Source organism: Callorhinus ursinus, unplaced genomic scaffold (genome assembly GCF_003265705.2).
Source record: "Callorhinus ursinus isolate GAN/ISIS: 27379988/994484 unplaced genomic scaffold, GSC_fseal_2.0 scaffold30, whole genome shotgun sequence".
Lineage (NCBI taxonomy): Eukaryota > Metazoa > Chordata > Mammalia > Carnivora > Otariidae > Callorhinus > Callorhinus ursinus.
In genome coordinates this window covers 15,748,181-15,774,599 of record NW_027397092.1, presented here as the reverse complement: position 1 = coordinate 15,774,599, position 26,419 = coordinate 15,748,181, and the positions used below count along the sequence as shown (strand labels likewise).

Below are 26,419 nucleotides of genomic sequence, written 5' to 3'. Positions count from 1 at the left end.
TTTATGGATATGCTTATTTTTACTGCTTTTATGTTTCCTACTTTTCTTGCTCCTACTAATGGTCTTTTCTTTCCACTCAAAAAGTCCCCTTTAACATTTGTTATAGGACCATTTTAATGGTGATGAATTCCTTTAACTTTTATTTGTTTGGAAAATGCTTTATCTCTCCTTCTATTCAGAATGATAGCCTTGGTGGATAGAGTATTCTTGGTTGCAGATTTTTTCTTTGAGCACTTCGAATATATCATTCCACTCCCTTCTGGCTTGCAGAGTTTCTGCTGAAAAATTGGTTGATGGGCTTATGTGGTTTCTCTTGTGTGTAACTGTTTTCTTTTCTCTTGTTGCTTTTAAAAATCTCTCTTTGTCACTACTTTTTGCCATTTTAATTGCTATGTGCCTTGGTGTGGGCCTTCTTGGGTTGATTTTGCTGGGGGCTCTCTGTGTCTCCTGGATCTGGGTTTCTGTTTCCTTCCCCAGTTTGGGAAGTTTTCAGCTATTATTTCTTCAGATAAATTTTCTGCTTCGTTTTCTCTTTCTTCTCCTTCTGGGATCCCTATAACGTCGATGTTATTGCTTGATGGTATTTCTGAGTTCCCTAAGTCTGTTTCCATTTTTAATTATTACTTTTTCTCTCTCCTGTTCAACTTGATTGCTTTCCATTACTCTGTCTTCCAGGTCACTGATCTGTTTGTCCACTTCCTCTAGTCTACTATTCCATCTGGTGTATTTTTAATTTCAGTTATTGATTGCTTAGTCATTGATTTTTTTTTTTTTTATGTTTTCAGTCTCTTTGTTGAGGGTGTCACTGAGGTCCTCTACTTTTTTCTCAAGTTCAGTGAGTATTTTTATGACCATTACTTCAAATTTTCTTTCAGGCATTTTACTTATCTCCATTTTGTTTAGTTATCTTGCTGTTATTTTTTTTCTCTTCCTTCATTTGGCATATTTCTGTCTCTTCATTTTGTCTCTCTGTTTCTATGTGAAGTCAGCTATGTCTCCTGCTCTTGAGTAGGTGCCTGGGTGGCTCACTTGGTTAAGCGACTGCCTTCAGTTCAGGTCATGATCCTTGAGTCCCAGGATCAAGTCCCACGTCAAGTCTACTTCTCCCTCTGACCCTCCCCGCTCTCATGCTGTCTCTCTCTCTCTCACATAAATAAAATCTTTAAAAAAAAAAAAACAAAAAAAAAAGTACTGGCTTTATGAAGAAGAGGTTCTGTAGTGCCCTGTAGTGCAGTGTCCCTTGTTCACCAGAACCTGGAGCTTCAGGGATGTCTCCTATGCATATTGCTTGCACCCCACTGTTGTGGCTGAGCCACATTTGCCTTCATTCCATCTGTGTACCATGGCTCTCTTTGCCTCTTGTTGGCAGAGTTTGGTTCCTATGTTAGTGAGCCAGTTTGGGGCTGCCTTGTTCTTGACGAGTCAGACCAGTCATTTTCCAGATATGTGGTAGCATGGAACTGCAGGGTGTTTTGCCTGTGTTGACCTTAGAAGCTTTCGTTGGTGGTAGGTGGGGCCCACAGTCAGACCAGATATCTGCCCCTCACTGCTGGACCTCAGTTGAACTGGTGTGTGTGGTTGTCTTCCTCTCTCCTTGTGCAGGAGTCACTTTGAAGTGGTCCTGGCACCTCTCAAGGCTGCTTGCATGGTGCCAGGTTTGCGCACCACTTTGGATGGGCTCTGGCCAACACGTATTGGAGGAGGCAGGTCTGCAGGAGAAAGGAGGGGCGGTTTCTTGGTATTAGCCAGGTTTGTGTAGGTTTGCTGTGGGAGGGGGCTGGAACCAGGCCTGGCTGGTGGGGGCATGTACTGAGGAGAACACAGGGGTGAGGTGTTCTGTTAGCAAGTTAGTTGGAGTTTGTTTGCACTGGGCTATTTCCCCCAGGTGTCTATGTGTCTAGCCTGGTGGGTGGGGTGGGGGCTGGAATGGTGTCTGACGGCTCCTTTGTTCCTGGCAAAGTCTTCCAGGGATCCTTGCTCCTCCCTCACTTGCGCTGAGATTAGTAAACAACTCACCCCCTTGTCTGCTCTACCCGTTTTTCAGACTGCTCCTTCTGTGCTGTATCTCCTTGGGGCTGTTTGTGGTGCTGTCTCTTTAAGAGCAGGGGCTTCGTTTCCTCTGCTCTCTCTGCTCTCCCAGAGCTGAGCCTGCTGAATTTTACAGTTCCAGGTGTTTACTCCACAGACTGTAACAACTTGTGAGATTAGGTCCCACTGGTTTTCAAAAGCCACATGTTATGGAGATTTGTCTTCTGCATGTGGGTTCCCAGTGCTTGGGGCGCTAGGCCTGAGGGTCCGTTTTTTATCCCTCTCATGTGGATAGTCCCGTGGTCCATTTAACTCCTGATGGCTTCTCTGCCCTTCCTACCTTCTTCACAGTGCCTCTTCTCTACATTTAGCTGTGGAGAGTCTGTTCTGCAAGCCTTCTGGTTATTTTCTTGGTTATTTACGCTGATGTGGGTGTTATCTAGTTGTATTCATGGGATGGGATGAAGTTAGGTAGGATCTTCCTACTCTGTCATCTTCCCCGGAAGTTGTATCTATTTTTGTTTTGACTCAGCAGTTTCACCAGTAATGTCATTAACAGATGAATGGTTAAATAAGCTGTAATGTATTTACACACTGGAATACTATTCAGCTGTATATATATATTAAAAAAAAGGATTTCTGAAGATAAATGGGAAGACTCTGTAGGCTTTTAGTGAACCGTAAAGCAAGGCAGAACTGAATTACTTACGTTTCTCTAATAGTGGAAGGAAAGTAATACTGTGTTGCAAAAAGTTTTTAGAAGGACAATAATAAACCATTTGAAGGGATTTTACCTATTGGGAATGTGTGGAGTGGGAAACAGGGTACTAGATAGAAGGAGGGTCGGGTCTAGATTTCTGTGTATATACGTCTTTATATTGTTTTTACTTTTGAATCATATGAATGGATTTCTTACATACTTACCAAAAGTTGACAAAACAAGAAAAAAAGTTGGAAATTCATGTGAAAACTTTTGTAAACTGAAAAATACTATTTAAGTGCTGGTTATTTATTTGAATTTCAGTTGTGATATAGAATATGATACATGAAATATGGTTGGTTATGTGTCCAGGTTAAAATTTTTAATCCCTCAAGTCTTCCTTCCTCCCATCCATTTCCCCTTTCTGAACAATTTAGTCCTAAAACCATTAAGTAGGGCTGAAGACTTATGTTAGGTGTCAGAGGCATGGTGGCCCAGAGCAGAGTGTTAGAGCTCAAGTAAGTTAAGGAGGGCATCTCCACAAGTTGCTGCCTGATACAGCATTGGATGGGGAGGATATCCATCTTGGCTGTCTGAGCCTGAGGAAAATGTCCATGCACGTGAAGGAGTGACAGGGGAAATGAAAAACTGGTTTCATATGAGGGAGTTGATTAAATAAATACATATGAAGGATAATGAGAGGCCTGTTTTTCTGAATGTTAGAAAAGGAAGTTATAAATAAGGAAAAGGAGAAAACTAGAAGAACCCTGTGGTGTTGGATTGGAATTGGATTTATTGTGAACTTAAGCTTGTATATATGTGTGTGTGTGTGTGTATATATACACATATATACATAAATATGATAAACGTAGATATAAACTTGTTTATGTGTGTGTTAAAAACATATGTATACTCTTTAGCTCTGTCTACTGAGAAAGCAGAGGAACAGTGAGTCCCCAACATATGGGCATATGTAGCATCGAGATCTTATCGTCTAGATTCCATTTTCCAGTAAAAGGAACCAGGGCTCCTTAGAGAAATGACTGGTCCTTGGGCTGAAGCAGGGAAGGAAAAGGATAAGTCTGGAACTTGTGATGAAAGCTTAAAAAATGATGAGAACATGTCAAAGGAACATGGAAGCCAGCTTGAAGGGGTTGTCACTGGCTAAGTAGGGAAAACTCTAGCACAAAAACAAATAATGATAGTAGCAAATTACAACCCATTGAATGAAATAGGAAACCATGAGTTTATATGATGTAAATAAATTGAAAGATTGATGAGAAACAGTATATTTATGGCATATAAGTATAAACAGCATATGAATTTCATAGTCCCCCCCCCCCAACCAAAATATTGTTAATGACAGATGAGAAAAGCATTTGTTTACAGTGGAGATGCTTGGTAGGCACCACCTTAATCACTTGATACTGATCATCAGTATCAAGAATATTATCATAAATGGGCATTGAGATCATATGCCACATGAAAAGTGGCTGTATTGTGGTTATGTAGAGAATGTCCTTGTTTGTAGGAAAGACACATTCAGGTATTGATACTTTAGGAGTTCATAGTGTATCAGGTAGTCAGCTTACTCCCATTTAATTCAGAAAAAATATTCTTTGAACTAAACCTGCAACTTGTTTGTGATTATGTGAAAGTGGAAAAAAAAGTTAATAAAAATTGTAATCTATAAAAAGCCAGATTTTTTCCAGTGATGTTTATAACTTATTTTTTATGCATTAGTAGAACGTATTGTTTTTGTGGGTTAAAAATAAAGTATGGCATGATTCCTTTAGGAATAAAAGTAAGATAAGGAAAAAAAAACTGAATCCTTTTGCCCTACAGTTGTGCTCATAGATGGCCTATGTCTACTCGAGGGTTGCTGACTGTGCCCTGTCCCCTCACTAGACCATCTTCCACGGAAGTTGTTGCTGTTTGAATTCAGAAAAGCCATGACTTCAGAATGTGAGAGAGAAAAGACACTGAACAGCTGGGGAGTTGGGGTAGGGGAGAAGGGTCTGTGTGTGTGTGTGTGTGTGTTTGTAGTAAGAACTTTTATGTACACTTTTATGCACATGTTTATGCTTCAGTTTTGGGAAACTGATGTATGTTTGTCCCTTTCCTTCCTATGGCAAATTGCTTCATGATTCAGATATTGGATATACAGAGTTCCCTCAGCCTGGAATATCTTTCTAGCCCTCCCATTCTTCTTTCACCTTAACTCCTTTCCTTTTTTTTTTGTAGTCCCAGCCTCCTTGATCTCCCTAGACTAGGTTAAGTTCTCTCTTAGGCAGTTCACTTAAACATCATTGATCCTTAACCTCTTCATTTGTAATAGGGGGATAATAGAGTTGTTGTGAGGTGTAAAGGAGTGGCTTTATGTAAAATGGAATAGTACCTGAGCAGACAGTAAGTGGAATATGAGTTAGCTGTTGGCTAACATGATTGGACATATTTGAAAAAAATATATATATTTATATATTATACATATACATACATATATTATACATATTTGTCTAGTTATTTGTTAAATATCTCTTTCTCTCGTTAGTTTGTTAGTTCCATGAGGAAAAGGGCTGTTTCATTCAACTTTGTTTCTTAGTTACTGGTACATGTGTAACTCACATACTTTTTTTAACTTATAAAATTGTGGTTTGCAACAGGTGCACTGAGTTTGGGTTTTTTCCCCCAGTTTTACTAAGAAATAATTGACATATATCACTCCATAGTTTTAAGATATACAGCCTGATGGTTTAATTTACATATACTGTGAAGTGATTACCACCATAGGTTCAGCTAACATTTATATTCTCATGTAGATAGAATAAAAAGAAAGGAAAAAAATCTACTTATGATAAAAATTATTAGAATTTGTTCTCTTAACTTCCATATAATATCATATAGCAGTGTTATCTATAGTTATTCTCCTGTACATTATTACATCCCTTGTACTAATTTATCTTATTACTGGAAATTTGTCACCTTTGACCACCCCCTCCAATTCCCTTCCTCCCACCCTCCACTTCTGGTAACCACACGTCTGAACAATATTTGTTTTTCTCTGACATTTCACTTAGCATAATGCCTTCAGGGCCTATCTATGTTGTTGCAAATGGTAGGATTTCCTTGTTTTCTATGGCTGATATAAATATATATATATAAATATATGATATTCAGTATATCTATTTATTATATCTATATCTATATTTATATCTATATCTATATCTATATCTGTATATCTCACAACTTCTTTATCCATTTATCCATTGATGGAAACTTAGGTTCTTTCCATGTCTTGATTATTGTAAATACTGCCATTAACATGGGGGTGCAGATATATTTTTGACTTAGTGTTTTCATTTCCTTTGGATATGTATTCCCAAAAGTGGAATTGCTACATTGTAATGTAGTTCCAAGTTTTAATTTTTGGAGGATCCTCCATGCTATTTTTCATAGTGGCTGTACCCATTTATAGTAGTGCACAAAGCTTCCTTTTTTTTTTTTTGCCACATCCATGGCAGTATTTGTTGTCTCTTGATTTATTGATCATGACCATTCTAATAGGCATGAAGTGGTAACTCATTGTGGTTTTAGTTTACATTTCCCTAATCACTGGTGATGTTGGGTATCTTTCATGTCAAGCTAGCTGGGGTTTGCCTTTAAGTATATTATAGACCTACTAGTTCTTGTAATCTTGGTGAAGTTACTTAACCTCTCTGGGCTTCAGGTTTCTTATCAGTTAAACTGGGTTATAATATCTACCGTTCTGAATATTACAGAAAATATGCTTGAAGGCCTATAATTTTTTTTTTAAGATTTTATTTATTTGAGGGTGCCTGGGTGGCTCAGTTGGTTAAGCGACTGCCTTCGGCTCAGATCATGATCCCAGAGTCCTGGGATCGAGTCCCACATCAGGCTCCCGGCTCAGCGGGGAGCCTGCTTCTCCCTCTGACCTTCTCCCCTCTCATGCTGTTTCTCTCTCTCTCTCACTCTCAAATAAATAAATAAAATCTTTAAAAAAAAAGATTTTATTTATTTGAGAGAGAGAGGGAGAGGAAGAGAGAGAGAGAGATCACAAGCAGGGAGGAAGGGTAGAGGGAGAAGCAGACTCCCCTGAGCAGGGAGCCCGATGCGGGGCTCGATCCCAGGACCCTGAGATCATGACCTGAGCTGAAGGCAGACGCTTAACCGGCTGAGCCACCCAGGCGCCCAAAGGCCTATAATTTTGATGGTGATCATTAAGTAGAAATTTATTAAGATGTGGCCAACAATATCAGTACTAAAAATAATCAATATTTTTAGTAAGTCTCTAAATGAAATAATATAAATGGAAAAACCTAGTGAAGTTCCTGACTCCAAATTAGGCATTCAGTTATTTCAGTAGTCATTCAGTTTTTCTTACTTCAACTTTTTTTTGTAGTATTGACAACTAAAAACCAGTAAGCATATGCTAGTTCTAGATGCTGTATAGGGCACTTTATATATTTATTTATATGTAAGTACATAATGAGATACACACACACACCCCTTAAGTGTCACAAATACTCTACCCACTAGGTAGGGTTTTTCTCTCCATTAAATAGATAAGCGTAGAGAGGTCAAGTAACTTGCCAAGGAGCCAGGATTTAAATTCATGTCTATTTAGTTTTAAAGCCTTTGTTCTTTTTAGTTTATCGTGCAATCTCTTTACATTTTTGGAATTATCATGTGTTCTCTTTTACAATCCCTTTGGTGATGGTGGCAACTTGTAAAATAATTTGCCTTCAAAAATTGTGATTTCAGTCAGATTACTTCTTCTGAAAACCTACCTGAGGTCTTTTACAGGGGAGAGGTCTTTTACATGGAAGAGTTACATACTGGTAATTGTGATAAAGCACCAGAATACTTTTAGGGTATCAAAGTCCTTGGTGGATTGCAACTTCGGTAGTTGTGAGCAGTGAAAGCTCTAGAACCTGTGGGGAAATTAGGAGGAAAGCAAGAGCATAGAGAAAAAGAAATAGAAATACGTGATTCTTCCGTACTACACCACTGTACAGCCTTCTGGTCCTAAACTCAGCTGTTATTAAAAATCTAACTGTTCAATACATGAATACATTCTCATTTCAAAATAATAAACATGTGTTCATATATGTAGAGACACACACATTTAGTAAAATATAAAAGCTTCATTTGCATTTCTCCCATCCTTGTATCTCTCCATAGTTTTTTTCATAAAACTATCTTAATGTTACTTAATGAAAAAAGTTTTTTTCATAAAAATATGTTACTTAATGTTAACCTGTAATGTGTGTATTGTTATATTTAAGTGAGTTAATATTTTAAAGTTTCTCCATTTTAATTTCTTATATGGGAGAATATTGATAGATATAACTCACACAAACAAAAGGCCTAAAAGGGGGTTTGAGATAATTTGAAAACTGCTGTAATATATTATGTCACTAGTAATGAACATTGTTGTAGACCATAATAATATAGAAAAATTCTATGATTTGATAATCTTGGTGAGAAAAGCACAATACAAACTCCACAAGAATGGAAAACAGTACTGGAGAAAATGCAGTAAAATGCAAATCATTTTACCAAGGTTATATTATTTTAAATGATCTCATACTTGGTTTTTTCAAAGGTTTTTATACTATAATTAAACTTGTATATGATGAAAAGTCTTTTATAATATGAATGGGCATAATATCTCTATTTCAGAAACTCTGTAGTGATGCTCAAGTAAAAGTCTTTGGGAAATGCTGCCAACTGAAACCTGGAGGAGACAGTTCTTCCTCACTGGATAGTTCTATGACTTCATCTTCTGATGTAAAAGACCAGTGTTCTAAGTACCAAGTAAGGTCATTGATGTCATTTATTTATTCATTCATTCATTCACTCACGACTACTTTTGAGTACCTACAATGTGTTATGCACTATCCTAGGGGGACTGGGGATATAACAGGAACTAGTCCTTAACTTACTGGGGAGGCAGGTAATTAAATAAGTAAGTTTATGCAGTTTGATAAATCTTAGGAGAAGTTCAGAGAACTGTGGGCATAAGGTAGCAAGGGGTAGTTTTTCCCTTTTATTTCCCAAATCAGATTTTTTGGGCTACCAGAATAATTTATTTTAGATACTTTTAAATTATTGAAATACAAATATAAATATAAACTAATAATACAGTTTGGCTGTAGTATGAAATTAAAGTATGATTGGAAGTATACACATGCAGAAATGGACATTTATATATTTCAGAAGTAATCTGACTCTTTTAAAATACAAAGTTAAACAAATTAGTACCTAATGGGAACTTCTTTATAAACTTGTTATATTTTACATTAAGATTAAGTGTTTGGCTTCATACCAAGTGAATGTCATCTATGTGAATTTGTGTCATCCAAGTTTGCATGAATGAATCACAAGTGTTTTATATTTAGAAATATCAACATGGAGTTCTGGGTCTTTAAATTATTTGTAATTAGGTAATTGTGTTTGGATGGGAAGTGACTCTATGTGACAGTGTATATGAAAGAGCTCTGAAGTGTTTAAAATCCAGATACTAGGAGGTACTATATAGTTGCCCCAGGGGTCTTCCCCTGTTTCTCCTCCAGCTTAAGCATGATACCTTAGTAAGTTCCTAATAGTGTTATGCTATGTGACATCATCATACTTATACCAGGTTGGGTGTTTGCTGATTTGATGAATTGTGTAAACTTGCATTTCTGCCTAATATAATGCAGTTAAAAATGAATATTAGCACATGGATCCAGATTGTAGAAACCCTGAAGCATTGAGTGATTGCACCCTCATGTTGCATCAAGATCCCTAGAGATTTTCTTTTTTAAAGTTCATATTCCCAGGCTATGTGCCCAGATATTCTGATACAGGCTCAGTATGGTCCTGGAAATCTGCTTTTTTAGCAAGAGACATTGAATTATTGTAGCGTATAGTTCACTACACTTGATAAATGTGATTTTGGGTAACTAGAACATTATCTTTGGTCTACACAGATTATTACAGATTAATAGCTTCTAGCCATAGGTACTTAAAAAATTGACCTTTTAAATAAGGGCCTTATTTAAAAAAAGCATGAAAGATAATAGTACTTCTTAAATTATAACGTTTATTATAGATTATGTTTTATAAAAATATATAACATGCCAGTGACATTCATGATAACTGTTTGATATGTATTAGAGCAGGCAAGGATAACCTTTACTGGCAAACTATATGGTCTAATAAAATTTAAACATGAACTTATTTTTACTATATTTTGCGTTTTGAGGACTCTTTTCCAGTTTTAGTAGTAAAATCTGTAAATGCTTTGATATTTGAATTCATAATAGTTTTGAAGATTGGCATTGAGCTTAAAAAAAAAAAACCTTCACACGATCATTAAAATTTAAGAATTATTCGCTCTGTTCCTAAATGTTGTTTTTAGTACCCAAACCTTTGTGTTTTGAAATAAAAATTTTTATCTTAATCAGATCCCTAGATGAGTTATTTTTGTAAGTAGGTATATCAGAAGTGATTTTTTTCTTAAGCATTGGCTTTGTGTCTTTATTAAAACAAGATTAAGACTATAATACCTAAGAGAGAAAAAATAATATGTAAATGAATATATATAAAAAAACTGATACAAAATAGTTGCATATAATGAGATTGCTATTTGAAGATGCCTTTTTAAGAAAGCTAACAATGTAAATATATAGATTTTTTTAAAACCCAGATGGGCATTAAATAAGCAGAAGAGTAGAAGAATCACATAAAAATAAAAATAGTGTACAGATATATTTCCTGGGCTCCACATGTAAAATGGGGGTCTTCAACACTTTGTTATCATCAGAAGAGTCTTTTAAATATTTTTTAAAACTCCTAATTTTTTTATTTTTTATGATGGAATGGCTTAGTGAAATTTGTGAATAATACTCAGTTATTATCTTAGATAGTTATTTAGGTCCTCTTCCTTATCACTTGTTTTATTATATAACTGTGTAAGTTAGGAATTGCATTATTCCTAGGGATTATTTTGTTCACGTGACAAGTCTGAAAGGCCGTCTAGGTATGATACGTGGGTTTCAAGATGGCTTTACAAACCAAGGCATCTTTATCTTTCTACTTAGCTAGAGTTAATGTGTAATTATTGCCTTGTGGTCCTAATATGGCATCTCCATCTCCAGTGACTTCCATTTATATCTCATTGACCAGGCCTTTGTTGAATGCATATAAATGCGTAAGTTCTGAAAGTGCTACTCCAACCATTAGTTTAACCTTTTGGATGTAGAAACCAACTCACAATTTGTCTACAAGGGAGGCTGTGAAATGCATTTGGTGGGGGGGCAACATTGCTGCCCTGAAACAAATTAAACTTCAAAAGTAAAGAATAAGATATTTTGTGGGTAATTAGTGATATTTACCACAGTATCTAATTAGTAATCAAATGGATGAGTTCAATTTTACTTTTTTTCTGACTTCTATGATGACAGAGACATTTAAAGAATAATGGAAAGGAATAACTTTTAATTGGAGTTCTTTTGAGAGCAAGACACTGTAATGTTTTAAATAAGTCCTTTTAAAAAGTACAAAATAGATATAAATTACCATGTTTATAGATACCTCTTTTGCACAGGAGTGGTAAAAACTGTTCTGCATGTTTAGTGAATTCTATTTCTTATTTTCTGCCCTGGAGAAACATTGCATATGCAAAAGATGTGGTTAACAATGTTCATTTAAGCATTAAGTATTATAAAAACCTGGAAGTAACTTAATGTCCAGCAGTAAGGTGAACTGTGGTATTTAGAATACTATGCAGCTCTTCAAGAGGAGTCTTTGTATAACAATATGGTTAGATCTGTAACACATTGTGAAATGAAGAAAATCAAGCTATAGAACAGTGTATACAATGTAGAGTCACTTTTTAAAAAAGTATATGTAGAATAACTGTAGTAAAGGAATTTTCAGTAAAATTCAATATTTGAAATAGGTTTTAAATTTTGCAGTTTTATTAATGTTATGGTTATTTTTTAGGGTTCTCGGTGCTCTTCTGATGCCAATATGCTTGGAGAGATGATGTTTGGCTCAGTAGCAATGAGCTATAAAGGGTCTACCTTAAAAATTCATCAGATCCGGTGAGGGTTTTTCTGATTTTTCATAATCCATTTTAGAACATGTAATTTTTGAAGATGGGAGAATTTCCTGTAGTTTTCACACAGATTGAGCATGTCACATTTATGGTGTTTTATGGGTTTCATGCTACTTCATGACTGTTGTAACTATGCAATGAAATCTTTGTGATTTATACTTATTTTGGTGGGGGGGATGGGAACAGGGAGAGGGAGAGAGAGAATCTTTTTTTTTTTTTTTAAGATTTTATTTATTTATTTGACAGAGACAGACACAGCGAGAGAGGGAACACAAGCAGGGGGAGTGGGAGGAGGGAGAAGCAGGCTTCCCGCTGAGCAGGGAGCCCGATGCGGGGCTCGATCCCAGGACCCTGGGACCATGACCTGAGCTGAAGGCAGATGCTTAACGACTGAGCCACCCAGGCGCCCCTGGGAGAGAGAGAATCTTAAGCAGGCTCCATGCACAGCATGCAGCCTGACACCGGGCTTGATCTCGCAACCCTGAGACCATGACCTGAGCCAAAATCAAGAGTCCAACACTTAACCAACTAAGACACCCAGGCGCCCATATACATTTTTGTTTGTAATAAATTGAGAAGTTCTTTATGTTTTAGTTTTGATCTCTCTCTCTCTGTCCCTTTCTTTTTCTTCATAGTTCCCCTCCACAACTTATGCTCAGCAAAGTTTTTACTGCACGGACCGGCAGCAGTATCTGTGGAAGTCTCAATACGTAAGTGATTTTGAATGCTGGGAGAAATGGATTATTTAGGATGTGCTAAGTGTGAAAACTAACAGATTGTTCTCAGGGTTGCAGCTTAAATTGAGATTTTCTTCCATCTCTTAAGTTTGAAAGTTTATGGAGGTCAGGCTTTTTTCTTCTAGCTTTAATGAGATATAATTGACATCCAACATTGTGTAAATTTAATGTGTACAACACATTTATTTGGTACATTTATATATTACAAAATGATTACCACCATAGCATTAGCTAACACCTCCATCCTGTCAAAATTACCATTTCTTTTTTGTGGTGAGAACAGTTAAGATTTACTCTCTTAGCAGCTTTCAAGTATATAAAATAACAGTATTATTAGCTATAGTCAGCATGCTATACGTTAGATCTCAGGACTTAAAAGCCCTATAACTGATGTTTGTACCCTTTGACTGTTATCTCCCCATTTCTCCCACTCTCAACTCCTGGTAACCACCACCCTGGTTTCTGTTTCTCTGTGTTCAGTTTTTTATATTGCACATGTAAGTGATACTATACAGTGTTTGTCTCTCTCTGACTTATTTCACTTAGCATAACACCCTTAAGGTTCATTCAGATTGTCGTGAATGGCAGGATTCCCTTTTCTCATGGTCAAAATATTCTTCTGTGTGTGTGTGTGTGTGTGTGTGTGTGTGTGTCTTTGTGTGTGTGTGACATTTTATCCATTCATCTGTTTATAGACACTCAGTCTGTCTCCATTTATGGATCATTGTCACTAATGCCACAGTGAACACCTGAGTGCAGATATCTCTGAGATCCTCATTTTAGTTCCTTCGGATATATATCCAAAAGTGGGATTCCTGGATCATACAGTAGTTCTCTTTTTAATTTTTTGAAGAACTTCATACTGTTTTGTGATCAGAGTGGCTGCCTCAATTTATATTCCCACCAGCAGTGCAGAAGCATTCCCTTTTCTCAATACCCTGTCCACCACTTGATAATCTCTTGTCTTTTTTGATGTTAGCTATTATAAAAGGTGAGAGGTGATACCTTGTTATGGTTTGATTTGCATTTCTCTGATGATTAGTGATGTTGAGCACCTCTTCATGTACCTCTTAGCCATTTGCATGTCTTCTTTGGAAAATTGTCTATTCAATTCTTCTGAATATTCAGAGGAAGTATTAAGTTTTTAGTCAGGTTCTTTGTTTTTTGCTACTGATTTGTATGAATTATTTATATATTTTAGATATTAACCCTTTATCAGATAAAGGATTTGCAAATATTTTTTACCATTCCATAGTTTGCCTTTTTATTTTGTCAGTTGTTTATTTGTTGTGTAGAGGCTTTTTAGTGTGATGTATTCCCATTTACTTATTTTCGCTTTTGTTGCTTGTGCTGTTTGTGTCATATCTAGGAAACTGCTGCTATGACCATTGTCAAGGAGCTTTTTAAACCCTGTGGTTTCTTCTAGGAGATTTGCAGTTTTGGGATCTTTTGTTTATATCTTTAATCAATTTTGAGTTTGTTTTTGTGAGTGGTGTAAGATAGGGTTCTAATTTCATTCATCTGCATGTGGTTATCCAGTTTTCCCATCATTATTTATTGAAGGCACTATCCTTTCCCGGTTAAATGTCCCTTATCAAATATTAGTTGACTGTATATACAGGGTTTTTTTCTAGGCTCTTGAATTCTGTTCCATTGATTTGTGTGTCTGTTTTTATGCCAGTACTATACTGTTTGATTATGTTAACGTTGTAATATAGTTTTTCTTAGGATTGCTTTGGCTATTAACGGTCTTTTGTAGCTCCCAGCAAATTTTAGGATTGTTTTCTTATTTCTTGGAGAAATGCCATTGGAATTTTGATAAGACTTGCATTGAATCTAAAGATGACTTTGGGTAATGTGGACATTTTTAACGGTATTTGTTCTTCCAACCTACTTTTTGAGGGTTTTTTTCCATGGAAAGATGTCTTTTGTCATATGCTTTTTCTCTCTTTCTTTCTCTCTTTTTCTTTCTTTCTTTTAAAGATTTTTATTTATTTGAGAGAGAGAGACAGAGATAGTGACAGAGAGCACGAGTGGGGAGGAGAGGGAGAATCAGGCTCCCCGCAGAGCAGGGAACCCAATGCAGGGCTCCTTCCCAGGACCCCAGGGTCATGACCTGAGCTGAAGGCAGACACTTAACCGACTGAGCCACCCAGGCACCCCGGTCATATGCATTTTCTGCATCTGTTGACATAATCATGTGATTTTTATCTTTCATTCTTTTAATGTGGTAATTCTCATTTATTGCTTTGTGTCTATTGAAGCATCCTTGCAGTCCACTGATAAATCCCACTTGATCATATTGAATGATCTTCTAATGTTCTGTTGAATTTGGTTTGTTAATATTTTATGGAGAATTTTTGCATTTATAATATTCAGGAGAAGTGATCTGTAATTTTCTTATAATGTCCTTGTCTGGCCTTGGTGTCAGGGTAATGCTGACATTACAGGTGTCAGGCCTTGTAAGATGAGTTTGAGTTTGTTCCTTCTTTGATTTTTGGAACAAATTGAGTAGAATTGGCATTAATTCTTCTTTACATGTTTGGTAGAATTTACCAAGGAAACCATCTGGTCCTCTTGGCTTTTCTGTGTTGGGAGGTTTTTGATTAATGATTGATTTTCCTTACTCATTATTGGTCTGTTCAGATTTTTTATTTCTTCATGATTCATTCTTGGTAGGTTGTATGTTTCTAGGAATTTATTCATTTTTTACAGATTATCTGTTTTGTTGGTGTGTAACTGTTTATAGTGGTCTCATGATCCTTTTTATTTGTATGGTATCAGATGTAATGTCTCTTTTGTTTTTGATTTCATTTATTCGAGTCTTCTCTTTTTTTTTCTGAGTTAGCTAAAGATTTGTTGATTTTGTCTCTTCAGAAAACCAGCTCTTAGTTTCATCGATCTTCAGTTTTATTTTTCTTTTTTCTATTTCATTTATTCTCCCATTGATCTTTATTTCCTTCCTTCCTAACTGTGGGCTTTGTTTTTTTCCTCGTTTTTTGAGGTGTAATTCAATGTCATTCATTTGAGATCTTTTTGGCTTCTTACTGTAGACATTTATTGCTATCACTTCCCTCTTTGAACTGCTTTTGTAACATCTCACAGGTTTTGATATGCTGTGCTTCCATTTTTATTTGTTTCAAGGTATTTCTTGATTTTCCTTTTGATTTCTTCTTTGACTCATTGGTTGTTCAGGATCATGTTGTTTAATCTCCACATATTTGTGAACTGTCCAGCTCTCCTTTTGTTACTGATTTTTAGTATTATACCATTCTGGTCAGAAAAGATACTTGGTGTGATTTCAATCTTCTCAAATTTACTAAAACTTGTTTTGTGACCTATCATGTGATATGTATTAGAAAATGTTCCATGTCCACTTGAGAAGGATGGTATTCTGCTACTCTTGGATATATCTATATATGTATTTATCTGTTAGTTCCATTTGGTGTAAGGTATGGTTCAAGTCCAACATTTCTTTGTTGACTTTCTGTCTGGATGATCTGTTCATTGTTGAAAGTAGAATGTTAAAGTCCTTTACTAATTATTGCACTGTTGTCTCTTTAGATATGTCAGTGTTTGCTTAATATGTTTAGGTGCTCTGATGTTGAGTGCATTTGTATTTATGATTGTTACATGCTATGTCTTCTTGACGAATTGCTCCTCGAATTATATGACCATTTTTCTCTCTTGTTACTGTTTTTGGCTTGAAGTCTATTTTTTCTGATATAAGTATAGCTTTCTCTGCTCTTCTTTAATTTCCATTTACATGGATTATCTTTTTCTGTTCCTTCACATTGAGCCTATACATATCCTTAAAGCTGAACTGAGTCTCTTGTAGGCAGCATATTGTTGGGTGTTTTTTTTTTTTAATTCAACTGCTCTCTGTATGGAGTCCAGATTACTTCTCATTTGAGTTTAGTTGAAGAATAGGAAATGTGCTTTCTCTTTCTCTAATTTGCTTCTAGAAGCTATATATGGAAGTAAAATGTTGACAACATTCCCATGTTAGGATGAGATACTGATTTTCCATTTTGTATGCCATGCTGAGTTAGCATCTGTATATTGTGCTCTTCAGTTTTCAGATCCCTTGCAGAATTTACTCTGCAATCAGGAGTGGCCTAGGTCACCCATGGTGGGGCACAAGACTACCACAAGGTGTTAATGCCAAGATTAGAAATGTGAAGCTGAAACAAGGCCAGGCCTGATATTAGAATCATGGGCTACATGCCAGAACTTAGTTAATGAAGGACTAGGGTTAGGGTGAGGTGTTAGTGGATTCCAGTGACAGACTTCAGGGCCCAGATCAGAACTCTGGCTAGCCAGAATCTGTGGGGTTACCCAAAGTCAAAAGCAGCAGAAGAGGTTGCAAGGAGGCTACTCAAAACTAGAAAAATTCTCAAGGGTTCCATTAATTGTAAATGCTCCAGAAAGACCTATCAGGGGTTTTATTAGCTAAGGTTCTAATACTTATAGCTCTTTATTAACTTTTCTTTTAGGAAGGAAGGAAAGGGGAGAGATATTTTTTCATAGTATTATGGATGCTTAAAAAATACTGATGTTAAAAGTGCTAATTTTCAAGAGTTTAATACTAAAATAGAAATTAGAGATCCTACATTGGAATCTCTGATTCTAGCTCTGATCCTCTCAGTATCTTCATCTTTTCTAATTTTTTACTGATGGTTTTTAGAATCCCTAGGAAGATACTTTGTACTAAAAGCATAACGTAATTTTATTTTTGTTATTTTGAATAATTTACTAACAGGAGTGATATAATTCATTTAAAATGTGTGAACTAATGATACGTTGATTTTTGTTCTTGTCTTTTTTTTTTTTTTTCCTTCTTTTCCTGCCAGTAGTTTAGAAAATAATTTCAGGTCCAAAACATGAGGGAAAGCCTTTACAATTTAAATTAGGGTCAGTAACCTTTTTCTGTAAAGTTCTAAATAGTAAATAATTTTGGCTTTGTGGGCGAGGCAGTATGTCTGGTTTCTCAGCTCTACCATTGTAGCATTAAAGCAGCCATATACAGTATATACATGGCTGTATACATAGCATGGCTGTTTTCCAATAAAACTTTATTTATAAAAACAGGCAGCAGGCTGGATTTAGGCCTCAGGGGTTGCCAACCCCTGAGTCAGTGCTATAAACTAAGAAGAATACTTAAAACTTAAAAAAAAAAAACAGTTTTATACTTAAAATTTCATTGAGATATGCAAAGAATTGCCATAAAGAGCATAAAATGAATTTGCAATTTATTGTTTCTTTTCCCACTTTAGGCTGCAAGACAGTCTTGAATTCATCAATCAGGACAACAGTACGTTAAAGGCTGATTGTAATAACACAGTTATGAATGGACTACTTGGAAATATAGGTAAATGGTTCCTTTGGTTTTACAAGTTTTATGTAGGTTAACAGTATAACAAGAATTTGCAGTTCTTTCTTAATAATGTAGACCTTTTAATAAGACCACAGAGTTTGACATCTAAAAGTGGAAAAGGAATTTAAATTGGAAATATGTAAAACATTTGTATTATTTGAAAAACATACTTTTTGTATATTTGAACATAATATTTATTTTATATCTGAAAAAGAACTGCTGAAGATATATCTGGTTTGTTTCTTGTTTTTAACTTTGATGCATCTTTGAAAGGCACTGTCATTGGTATAAAAAGTCCTTACCAGCCTTTTTTAATATTTCAGCTGAAGAAGACTGGTATTACACTTTCTCCCTTCTCTCTTCCCTAACCATAAAAGTAATTTTAAAATGGTGCTCATTTTTGTGACCCGAATTCAGATAGATAAGCAGATGTCCAAATTTGATATTCCTTTAAAGATTTATTAAAATAACAGCTTAGTTAATTGTTGTTATTATTTAAGTTCAACATTTTGAAGTGACAAACTGTTCCTAAAATTTCTAGTCATTTGTTTTACCCTACAAAGCTAAACTAAATTGATGCTGGTCATATTCCTGGTATGCAAATAACTGTAACATGCCAGAACGTGACAGCAACTAGACTAGGATAAATACTTCTCTTTTTCTTTATTTAGTGAGAATTTTATTTCAAACTGATTTTAATAAATATTAGTTATATATACAAGCAGGAAACCATTTTTCTTCCAACTTGAACCATACTGCATTCTATTATTTTTTATAATTTATGTTCATTCAAACGAACAACCATTTATTCAGCAAGTGGTATGGGCTAGTTACAGTGTCAGGCATGTACTTTAGAAAGTTTGCATATTTTGGGGAGCCTGGGTGGCTCAGTTGGTTAAGCGTCCAACTCTTGATTTCGGCTCAGGTCAGGATCTCACGATTGTGAGATCAAGCCCCACGTCGGGCTCTGTGCTCATTGGTGAGTCTGCTTGAGATTCTCTCTGCCCCTCTCCCTGCTTGCATGCTCTTCCTCTCTCTCTCAAAATAAGTAAGTCTTTTTAAAAAAGAAAGTTTGTACATTTTTAAGAAAAATAGTACTGCTTTTTCATAACTCAAATGATTAGTTATTTCATTGGTTTTAATAAAGTAAAACTGTGACAAGGAGATAACTGAATCTTTTTTCTTTGTAATTTGATACTTTTCAAAGCTCAAGAGGCCAGTGTAAATGCATCTGTCAGGTGTTGCCAGGATAACAGTGGGTAACAAATCACCCCCAAACCCAGAGATCTTTTTATAAGAAGCACTTATTCTATTCTCCTGCCCACAAGTCTGCAGGATGACTGCAGGTGGGTGGCTCCAGTCTCTGCTTGTCCGGGAAGCTCATGACAAAGCCCAGGGCTGGACGCAGGTGTGTTCCTTGAGGTTGATGCCGAGGCCCTGGGGGAAGGGGCAGAGCCACCAGGGGCTCAATCAGGGGATCCCAAGCACACTGGCCCCCCTCATGCCGACACTCAGTGGGCGCCAGCAGTCACATTAAAAGCTATTTATTTTAATAATACAAATCCGTTATCACTTAAAATAGTAAATTAATAGTAATTTAAATAGTAAATTACCTTATGGATACTAGATACACTCATCTCTGTTTTAATACAGGATAGGAAATTAATCCATTAAAAAAGTGTAGACTTTAAAAAAAAAGCGTAGACTTTAAATAATGAGTGGCTTTTACTTGCACGTTTGTAATTGTGAATCAAGGATATTTGAGTACCATTTCTTATTTTCTTTACATTTCCAGTTAATCAGCAAATATTTCTCAAGCATCTCTTCTATGCTAAGCACTCTGCTAGGCCCTGAGGGTGCAGTGGTGAAGCAGACAACTTCCTGCCTCAACAGTGGGAATCACACAAGTAATACAATAGTTAGTGGGAATCACACAAGTAATACAACAGTTATAGTAGAGTGCAGTTATTTCTTGGACATGCTAAAGAGCGTGGTGTGATAGAAATGAGGAAGAGTCCCTAATCCAGTCCTGGAGAGTCTCAGACTTTCTTGAAGAAGTGAGGCCTAACCTTGAAGGATTAGCCCTGTGTTTGGGGACAGAAACATTCTAGGAAAAAGCAGTAGTGTGTGCACAGACCTAGGAGCAAGAGATGATAGCACGAGGAAAGAAGGCGAATAAATCAGTGTTGATGGAGCAAAGAATAGGAGTAAAAAGAGTTAAAAGAAATAAAAAAGTGAGTAAGAAGTTGATGACAAAGGGTGCTTTAGGCTTTAAGCAGTTGGGTAGTAGTGAGGGTGTGTTAGTTTGGGTCCTTTTAACAGGTGCAAGACACGATTAAACATGCAAGGATAATATTAGGAGAAATGACAATGTAAGAGAAAATGAGGAGGGAGCTGGGAAAGGTCAAGAGAGCCCTCAGATTGTGATGCAAGTCTGACCCCAAATGAAAGAGAGAAGATTGAATGGAAGTGTCCTATCCTACCATGCAACCCATGGAAGGTTTGGTAAGGTCATTGACAAGTATTTAAATCAAAGTTCGTTGTTACATGTGTTGCCAAAATGTGTCTGCCTTACTATTTCTGCTGTGATCAGTCCCTGGCTAGGAGCAGCCTATGGGATATGTGGCCTTGCACAAACATGACAACAGATGTCAGAACACATCAGCTTGGGGTACTTAGTCACTTATACTCCTTCTAGCTAGAGATCTTTGTGGTGCATTCTGAAGGTGACCACAAAGGAGTCAGAAGAGAGAAATATGATCAGATTAGCTTTATCTCTACGAAAGAGTATTCTGATTACAGTGGAAAAGGATTCAGGTGAACCAATGGGATTGAGGAAAACATCTGTATTAGAAGAGTCCTTCTGATAATCCAAGTGACAGGCACTGGAGACCTAGAATAAGACTGTCCGTGAGGACAGAGAGCTGTTGAGAGGCTCATTATGGGAAATAGAATGGACAGGACGTGGAGATTAGACGGACGAAGGGAGGAGAAGGGAGGAATCGTGTGGCACTTTGCCGTCTGCTTGTGTAATTGCTTGGATGTTGGTGCCATTCATTAGAAGGAACAGAACAAATTAGGAATTGGTGACTTTAGGTTTATGTATGTTGGAATGGAAGTATTGGTTGGTTATCCAAGTAAAGAGATCCATTATAGTTCATTAGTACATGTAGTGGTAGGTGCTGTAACATAAAAATTAGTGAGCATGTAATAATTTTAAAGTAGAGTTTTTTTTTTTTTTCCAGCCATGTGAAGTTCAAAAGGGTGTTGCTCATTGATAAACAGTTTTCCTCCAAGCAGTGTTTCAGAGGTCCAGTCTCCTTCCTTCTTGGAGTTCTGCCTTCTTCAACATGTGGTTTCCAAGGTTGTGCTCAGCTGCACGAAGCCAGTGGAAAGGAATTGAGTATTGAAAAGGCACATCCATTTCATAACCAACCTCAGTCTGAACATGACATATATCGGTTTTGTTCACATTCTGTTAGTGGCAGCTAATCACATGGCTTCACCTATAATATAAGGAGATTTGAGAAATAAGATCCCTAGCTGGGTAACTTCTCAGAAACTACTTGATAAAATAGAAGGGAGAACACAGTTCTTTTTTAGACAGTTAGCTGTATCTACCATGGATTTGTGAAGCATTAGCTTATAAATGATAAATGAAAATGTAAGAATGACTGAGGTGACCTAGGAAATGTTAAATAATGAGAGGGAAAGGTTGTTGAGGATAAAATCCTGGGGAATGCTGGCTTAAAGAAGGAAGGAGTAGGTGAAGAGAAGCACATAAGAGGATTAAGAAAAAAACCTAGGGTGTAATCATTGGGAACTGTGGGGAAAAGTTCAAAGTGTAATTTAGTCAGCATCAAATATATAATAAGGTAATATAAGAGTATGGACTGCATTAATCAGTAGGAAGGCTTTTGGTGGCCTATGTGCACAGTTTCAGTGGAGAGAATAGAAGCCAGAGTTGAGGAGGGACTCAGAGGTCATTCTTTCTTCCAAGATTTAAGCAGTGGTTCTTTTTGGTCTCAGGACCCTTTTACGCACTTAGAAATTATTGAGGAACACAGAGAGTTTATGTTTATGTGGGTTACCTTTATTGAAATATGATATATTAAAAATTAAAACATTTTAAAATTTAAGTCATTAAAAAAACAAACTTTTTCCTTGTTAATATAAATAACATGTTATGAAATGACTATTTTCCATGAAAAAAACTTAATGAGGAGAGTGGCATTGTTTTACATTTTTGCAAAACTCCTTCATTTTTGGTTTAATAGAATACAACTTAATCCTCATCTGCGTCTGCATTCATTCTCTTGTACTATGTTGTTTTGGTTGAAGTGTATTAAGAAAATACAGTGTTTAGGGGGCGCCTGGGTGGCTCAGTCGTTAAGTGTCTGCCTTCCGCTCAGGTCATGATCCCGGGGTCCTGGGATCAAGACCCACATCGGGCTCTCTGCTCTGCGGGAAGCCTGCCTCTCCCTCTCCTACTCCCCCTGCTTGTGTTCCCTCTCTCGCTGTGTCTCTCTCTGTCAAATAAATAAATAAAATCTTTAAAAAAGAAAAAAAGAAAATACAGTTTTATACAGACCCCTGAAAGGGTTGGAAGGACCCCAAGGAGTCTTTAGACCACATTTTAAAACTATTGAATTATATAAGGTTAAAAATATAGAGAGAATAGTTTTGACTGTGCTTTTTTAAATAATTTTTTTGTTTTATTTTTTTGAGAAGAGGGGACAGGGAGAGAGACAATCTTAAGACGCTCCAAGCTCAGCCTGGAGCCTGATGAGGGACTTGATCTCACAATCCTGAGATCATGACCTGAGCCGAAATCAGGAGTTGGAGGCTTAACTGAGCCATCCAGGCACCACTAGTTTTGACTGTGTTTAAATGTTGATGGAATAGGAGGTTAAAAGGAGGGTAAGGGTAGAGAAAGAAGTGGTAAAGTGAGATTTTTGAAGGTCCTAGCTGACACAGAATTAGCTTTGGAAGGGAGGGAGGAGTGGGTTCCTAACTCTAGCAGGAAGGAGGCAGGTGGGCCAGAATTTGATTAAGTTTGGAGACAAGGTGGTAGGAAACAGGAGAGTTCCTGTCTGGTAAATTTTGTGTACACACATGCATATGTGGGAGACAGTCATATCCTGAAAGTAAGGAAGGAGGTAGGTAGGGAAGGAGTTTAAAGAGAGTAGATAAGTTTTGAAGTTGCTAGAGAGAATTGAAGAAAGAGCTGAACAGTTGAAACACAGAAAGATTGCTGCAAATGCACTATAATTTTAGAAATTGGGGCGCCTGGGTGGCTCAGTTTGTTAGGCGACTGCCTTCGGCTCAGGTCATGATCCTGGAGTCCCGGGATCGAGTCCCACGTCGGGCTCCCTGCTCGGCAGTGAGTCTGCTTCTCCCTCTGACCCTCCTCCCTCTCATGCTCTCTATCTCTCATTCTTTCTCTCTCAAATAAATAAATAAAATCTTTAAAAAAAAAGAAATTCTTGTTATAGAAAAATATCCATTAGCAATTTGAAAAATACATTTGTCACTTGATAAAACAGAAAGCCTCTATTCTATCCTGGGTAACCTCCTAGGTGGTTTTTCAGGTCATCTTGATTAAGCATAGCAGGCAACCCAGCTGCTTGCTTCTAGGCTATAATGTTCCCCATTTGGGTCTTCAGACTCTGTGTTTGGTCCAGTGTGTGGCAGCCATATTTTCTGGACAGCTGGGAGTCTGGCCCTGATGGGTTATGTTGGTGTTCCTGCTTCCATTGTGGCTGACCATTGGTTTAGGAACTTTGCTTTCTTCCAAAGTTAGTTACTTTGTAACTTCACCAGGTTAGAAAAAACAAGTTTCATACCTATTTGTCAGTAGATCCCTTTTCTGCTCTTTGTTATATGCTGTGTTCTCTTTTCTCAGCCAAGCACTTAGGTTTTTTTCTCTTTACTGCAGCGGCAGGAGAATGCTTTAATCTTAAAACTGACTTTTTGGGGTAGCTGGGTGGTTCAGTCGGTTAAGTGTCTGCCTTCAACTCAGGTCATGGTCCCAGGGTCCTGGGATTGAGCCCCACTGTGGGCTCCATGCTCGGCCGGGAGTCTGCTTTTCTCTCTTCCTCTGTCCCCCGCCCCCAGCTCATGCTTTCTCTCTCATTTTCTCTCTCTCTCTGTCTCTCTGTTGTGCTCTCTCGTGCACAGTCTTTCTCAAATAAATAAAATCTTAAAAAAACAAACAAACCTGACTTTTTAAAAGATAAATTTATTTGGCAAATGTCAAATTATTTAGATAACATTACTGTGCTTTTTTGAATCTTTAAAAGCACTGTTTTAGGTTAGAAAGGGTTGAACATTTGAAATAGCTTTTACCTGTATAGTGGAAGGTTATCTTTATTATTATATACAGATTTATTAGTAAGTAGGTACGGAATTGTTTTTTGACATAAGCTATGACCAGAGAGAAACCCTCCTGTTTTAAAGAAGGGAAGCCAGCTTGAATTATTCTTATTCAGTTTAAAAGCTTCTATCCATATCTATTGGTCTGCATTTGTGCTGCCTAAGCTCACCCTTTATTCCTGACGCTTCGTGGCTTCTCTAACAGCCCTCTTTCATATATATTTTACGTTTTTGCCATGTAGGTCTTTCACAGTTCTGCAGCCCCAGGCGGGCATTCTCTGAACAGGGTCCGCTCCGCCTGATCAGGAGCGCCTCTTTCTTTGCAGGTTTGCAATGTGCTGTGTGGGTAGACTAGTTGGTGTGCTCCAGTGGCTAGAATCTGTAGTTAAGCTGTGGAAACAAGAGAGCAGATAAATGCATTTGGGGAGGGTGTGGTTAAGAAAACATTGTTTAGCAAGTATAATAACTTAATTCCTTTCTACTGAGTATGTTCTTAAAACTTTCAAGAAATTTTCAGTTATCAGTAGAATTGACATTTTCATGAAATTTCAGTTTGTTATTTATCTCATTATAAAATAATGATTTTAACTTTAGAATCCTAAACCAAATTTTAGTATGAACATTATTTCTTATAATACCAGCTAGAATTTCTCATGTGACACTCTCTTGTTTCCATGGTTGAGGAGCTTTTGTGTACTCATAGTTCACCAATTGCAGAAAATGTCCTCTGTTATTATTTTAAAATTTCTGATCTATGTTATTCCATAAGAACGATTTCTCTTAGAGCTAAGATTTAGATGAACAAGCACCACTATATTGACTGTAAAAGGCATATGTGAGTGTATTTATGTAATTAAATTGATGATTATAGAGTGTGTTTATGCCTTATATCCAGGGAGTTGTATCTAACTTTTTGTTTTAATTAATATTTACTTTCCTTACAAATATGAGATAGGAACAATACATATTTATTACAGAAAATTTGAAAAATATGAAAAATGGGCAAAAAATATATATTAGCCATTGTGTCAGCTAGAATTAACCTTTCTAAAAAAACACAAAATTTAATTTGGATCATATTATTCGAACTGTTTTCTTAAAATTTTTATTTTGAGGAATTTTTAAAGATACATTAATATTGGCAGAATAGTAAAGTGAACCATCATATACCCATTATTTGCTTGCAGGAATCATTCTTACTGTTCAGTAGCGTGCTTTTTAGTCATTTAGTAGTGTATTGTGAGTATCTTCCTTTTAGTCATCCCTTGCTTCTTTAGATATTATATCATATTTTCATATTATATGTCAATCTTCACCTAGATCTCAAAGCTTGTTCAACTGAGTAATAGCTCTTGGTGTTGGGTTTGTGCCATGCTATTGAAAAAAATAAAGGAATGCAGTGAGATGAGCATGATTTCATTTGCCATATAAAAGAAGCAGCGTCACCCTGAATAGCATTATATGCTTTAACTCACAGTTTTGTCTTAATTCACAGTTCACAGCAACCCAATGGACATGCCTGGAAGAGAGCTGAATGAAGACAGAGACAGTGGCATAGCACGCTCTGGTAATGCCAGGTTCATGTGTTCATCTGGTTTTCTTATGAGATCACTGTTAGCCAACAATGATTTTTATTTTTTCCTTTATCGTCCAATTTCATGTACACAGTTTGTTAGTATTGATACTAGCCTTATAAGAGAATTGTTAGGACAGAGATCATGTTTACTGTTACATGTGCCTGGTGAAGTATGGCCTAGATGAATGGACACTGGCTTAGACTCAGCCAGTGCAAGAAAAACTCTTGCTCAAGAGACGCCTTAAATGGCATAGTAGAAAAAACACATGTGCTTATATCTGCTTACTCTTAACTGGAGTTTTAAGTTGTCAGACTGTCTCTTGCCCAGAAAAGCTTAGGCATTTTGAACCAATGCTATATATATATATTGCTTTCAAATATGGACTCCAAAATATGGACTAACAAACCTGTATTGAAACATGCAAGAGATTAAAAGAAAAAAAAAAGTAAACCTCACATTCTACCTTTAAGGAGCCCAGAGTTTACAGAGAGAACAGTC

General features: G+C 36.6%; 1 protein-coding gene and 1 long non-coding RNA gene across 4 annotated transcripts in view; one reads left to right on the top strand and one right to left on the bottom strand.

The window, feature by feature from the left end:
- FNIP1 (folliculin interacting protein 1) overlaps positions 1-26,419 on the top strand; it is a 153,951-nt gene that overhangs the window by 77,207 nt on the left and 50,325 nt on the right. For 2 of the 3 annotated variants that reach the window (XM_025860765.2, XM_073878627.1), the window contains exons 3-8: positions 8,432-8,566; positions 11,741-11,841; positions 12,491-12,565; positions 17,869-17,963; positions 24,587-24,670; positions 25,840-25,911. In XM_025860765.2, the coding sequence (XP_025716550.1) occupies positions 8,432-8,566; positions 11,741-11,841; positions 12,491-12,565; positions 17,869-17,963; positions 24,587-24,670; positions 25,840-25,911 (562 nt within the window). The remainder of the gene's footprint in view (positions 1-8,431; positions 8,567-11,740; positions 11,842-12,490; positions 12,566-17,868; positions 17,964-24,586; positions 24,671-25,839; positions 25,912-26,419) is intronic. The other variant, XM_025860762.2, reaches the window with a different exon arrangement.
- The window catches only part of LOC112814987 (uncharacterized), a 58,437-nt gene continuing 55,969 nt past the window's right edge, over positions 23,952-26,419 (bottom strand). Inside the window, exon 3 of the long non-coding RNA XR_003205904.2 lies at positions 23,952-24,734. This is a non-coding gene — a long non-coding RNA (uncharacterized lncRNA). The remainder of the gene's footprint in view (positions 24,735-26,419) is intronic.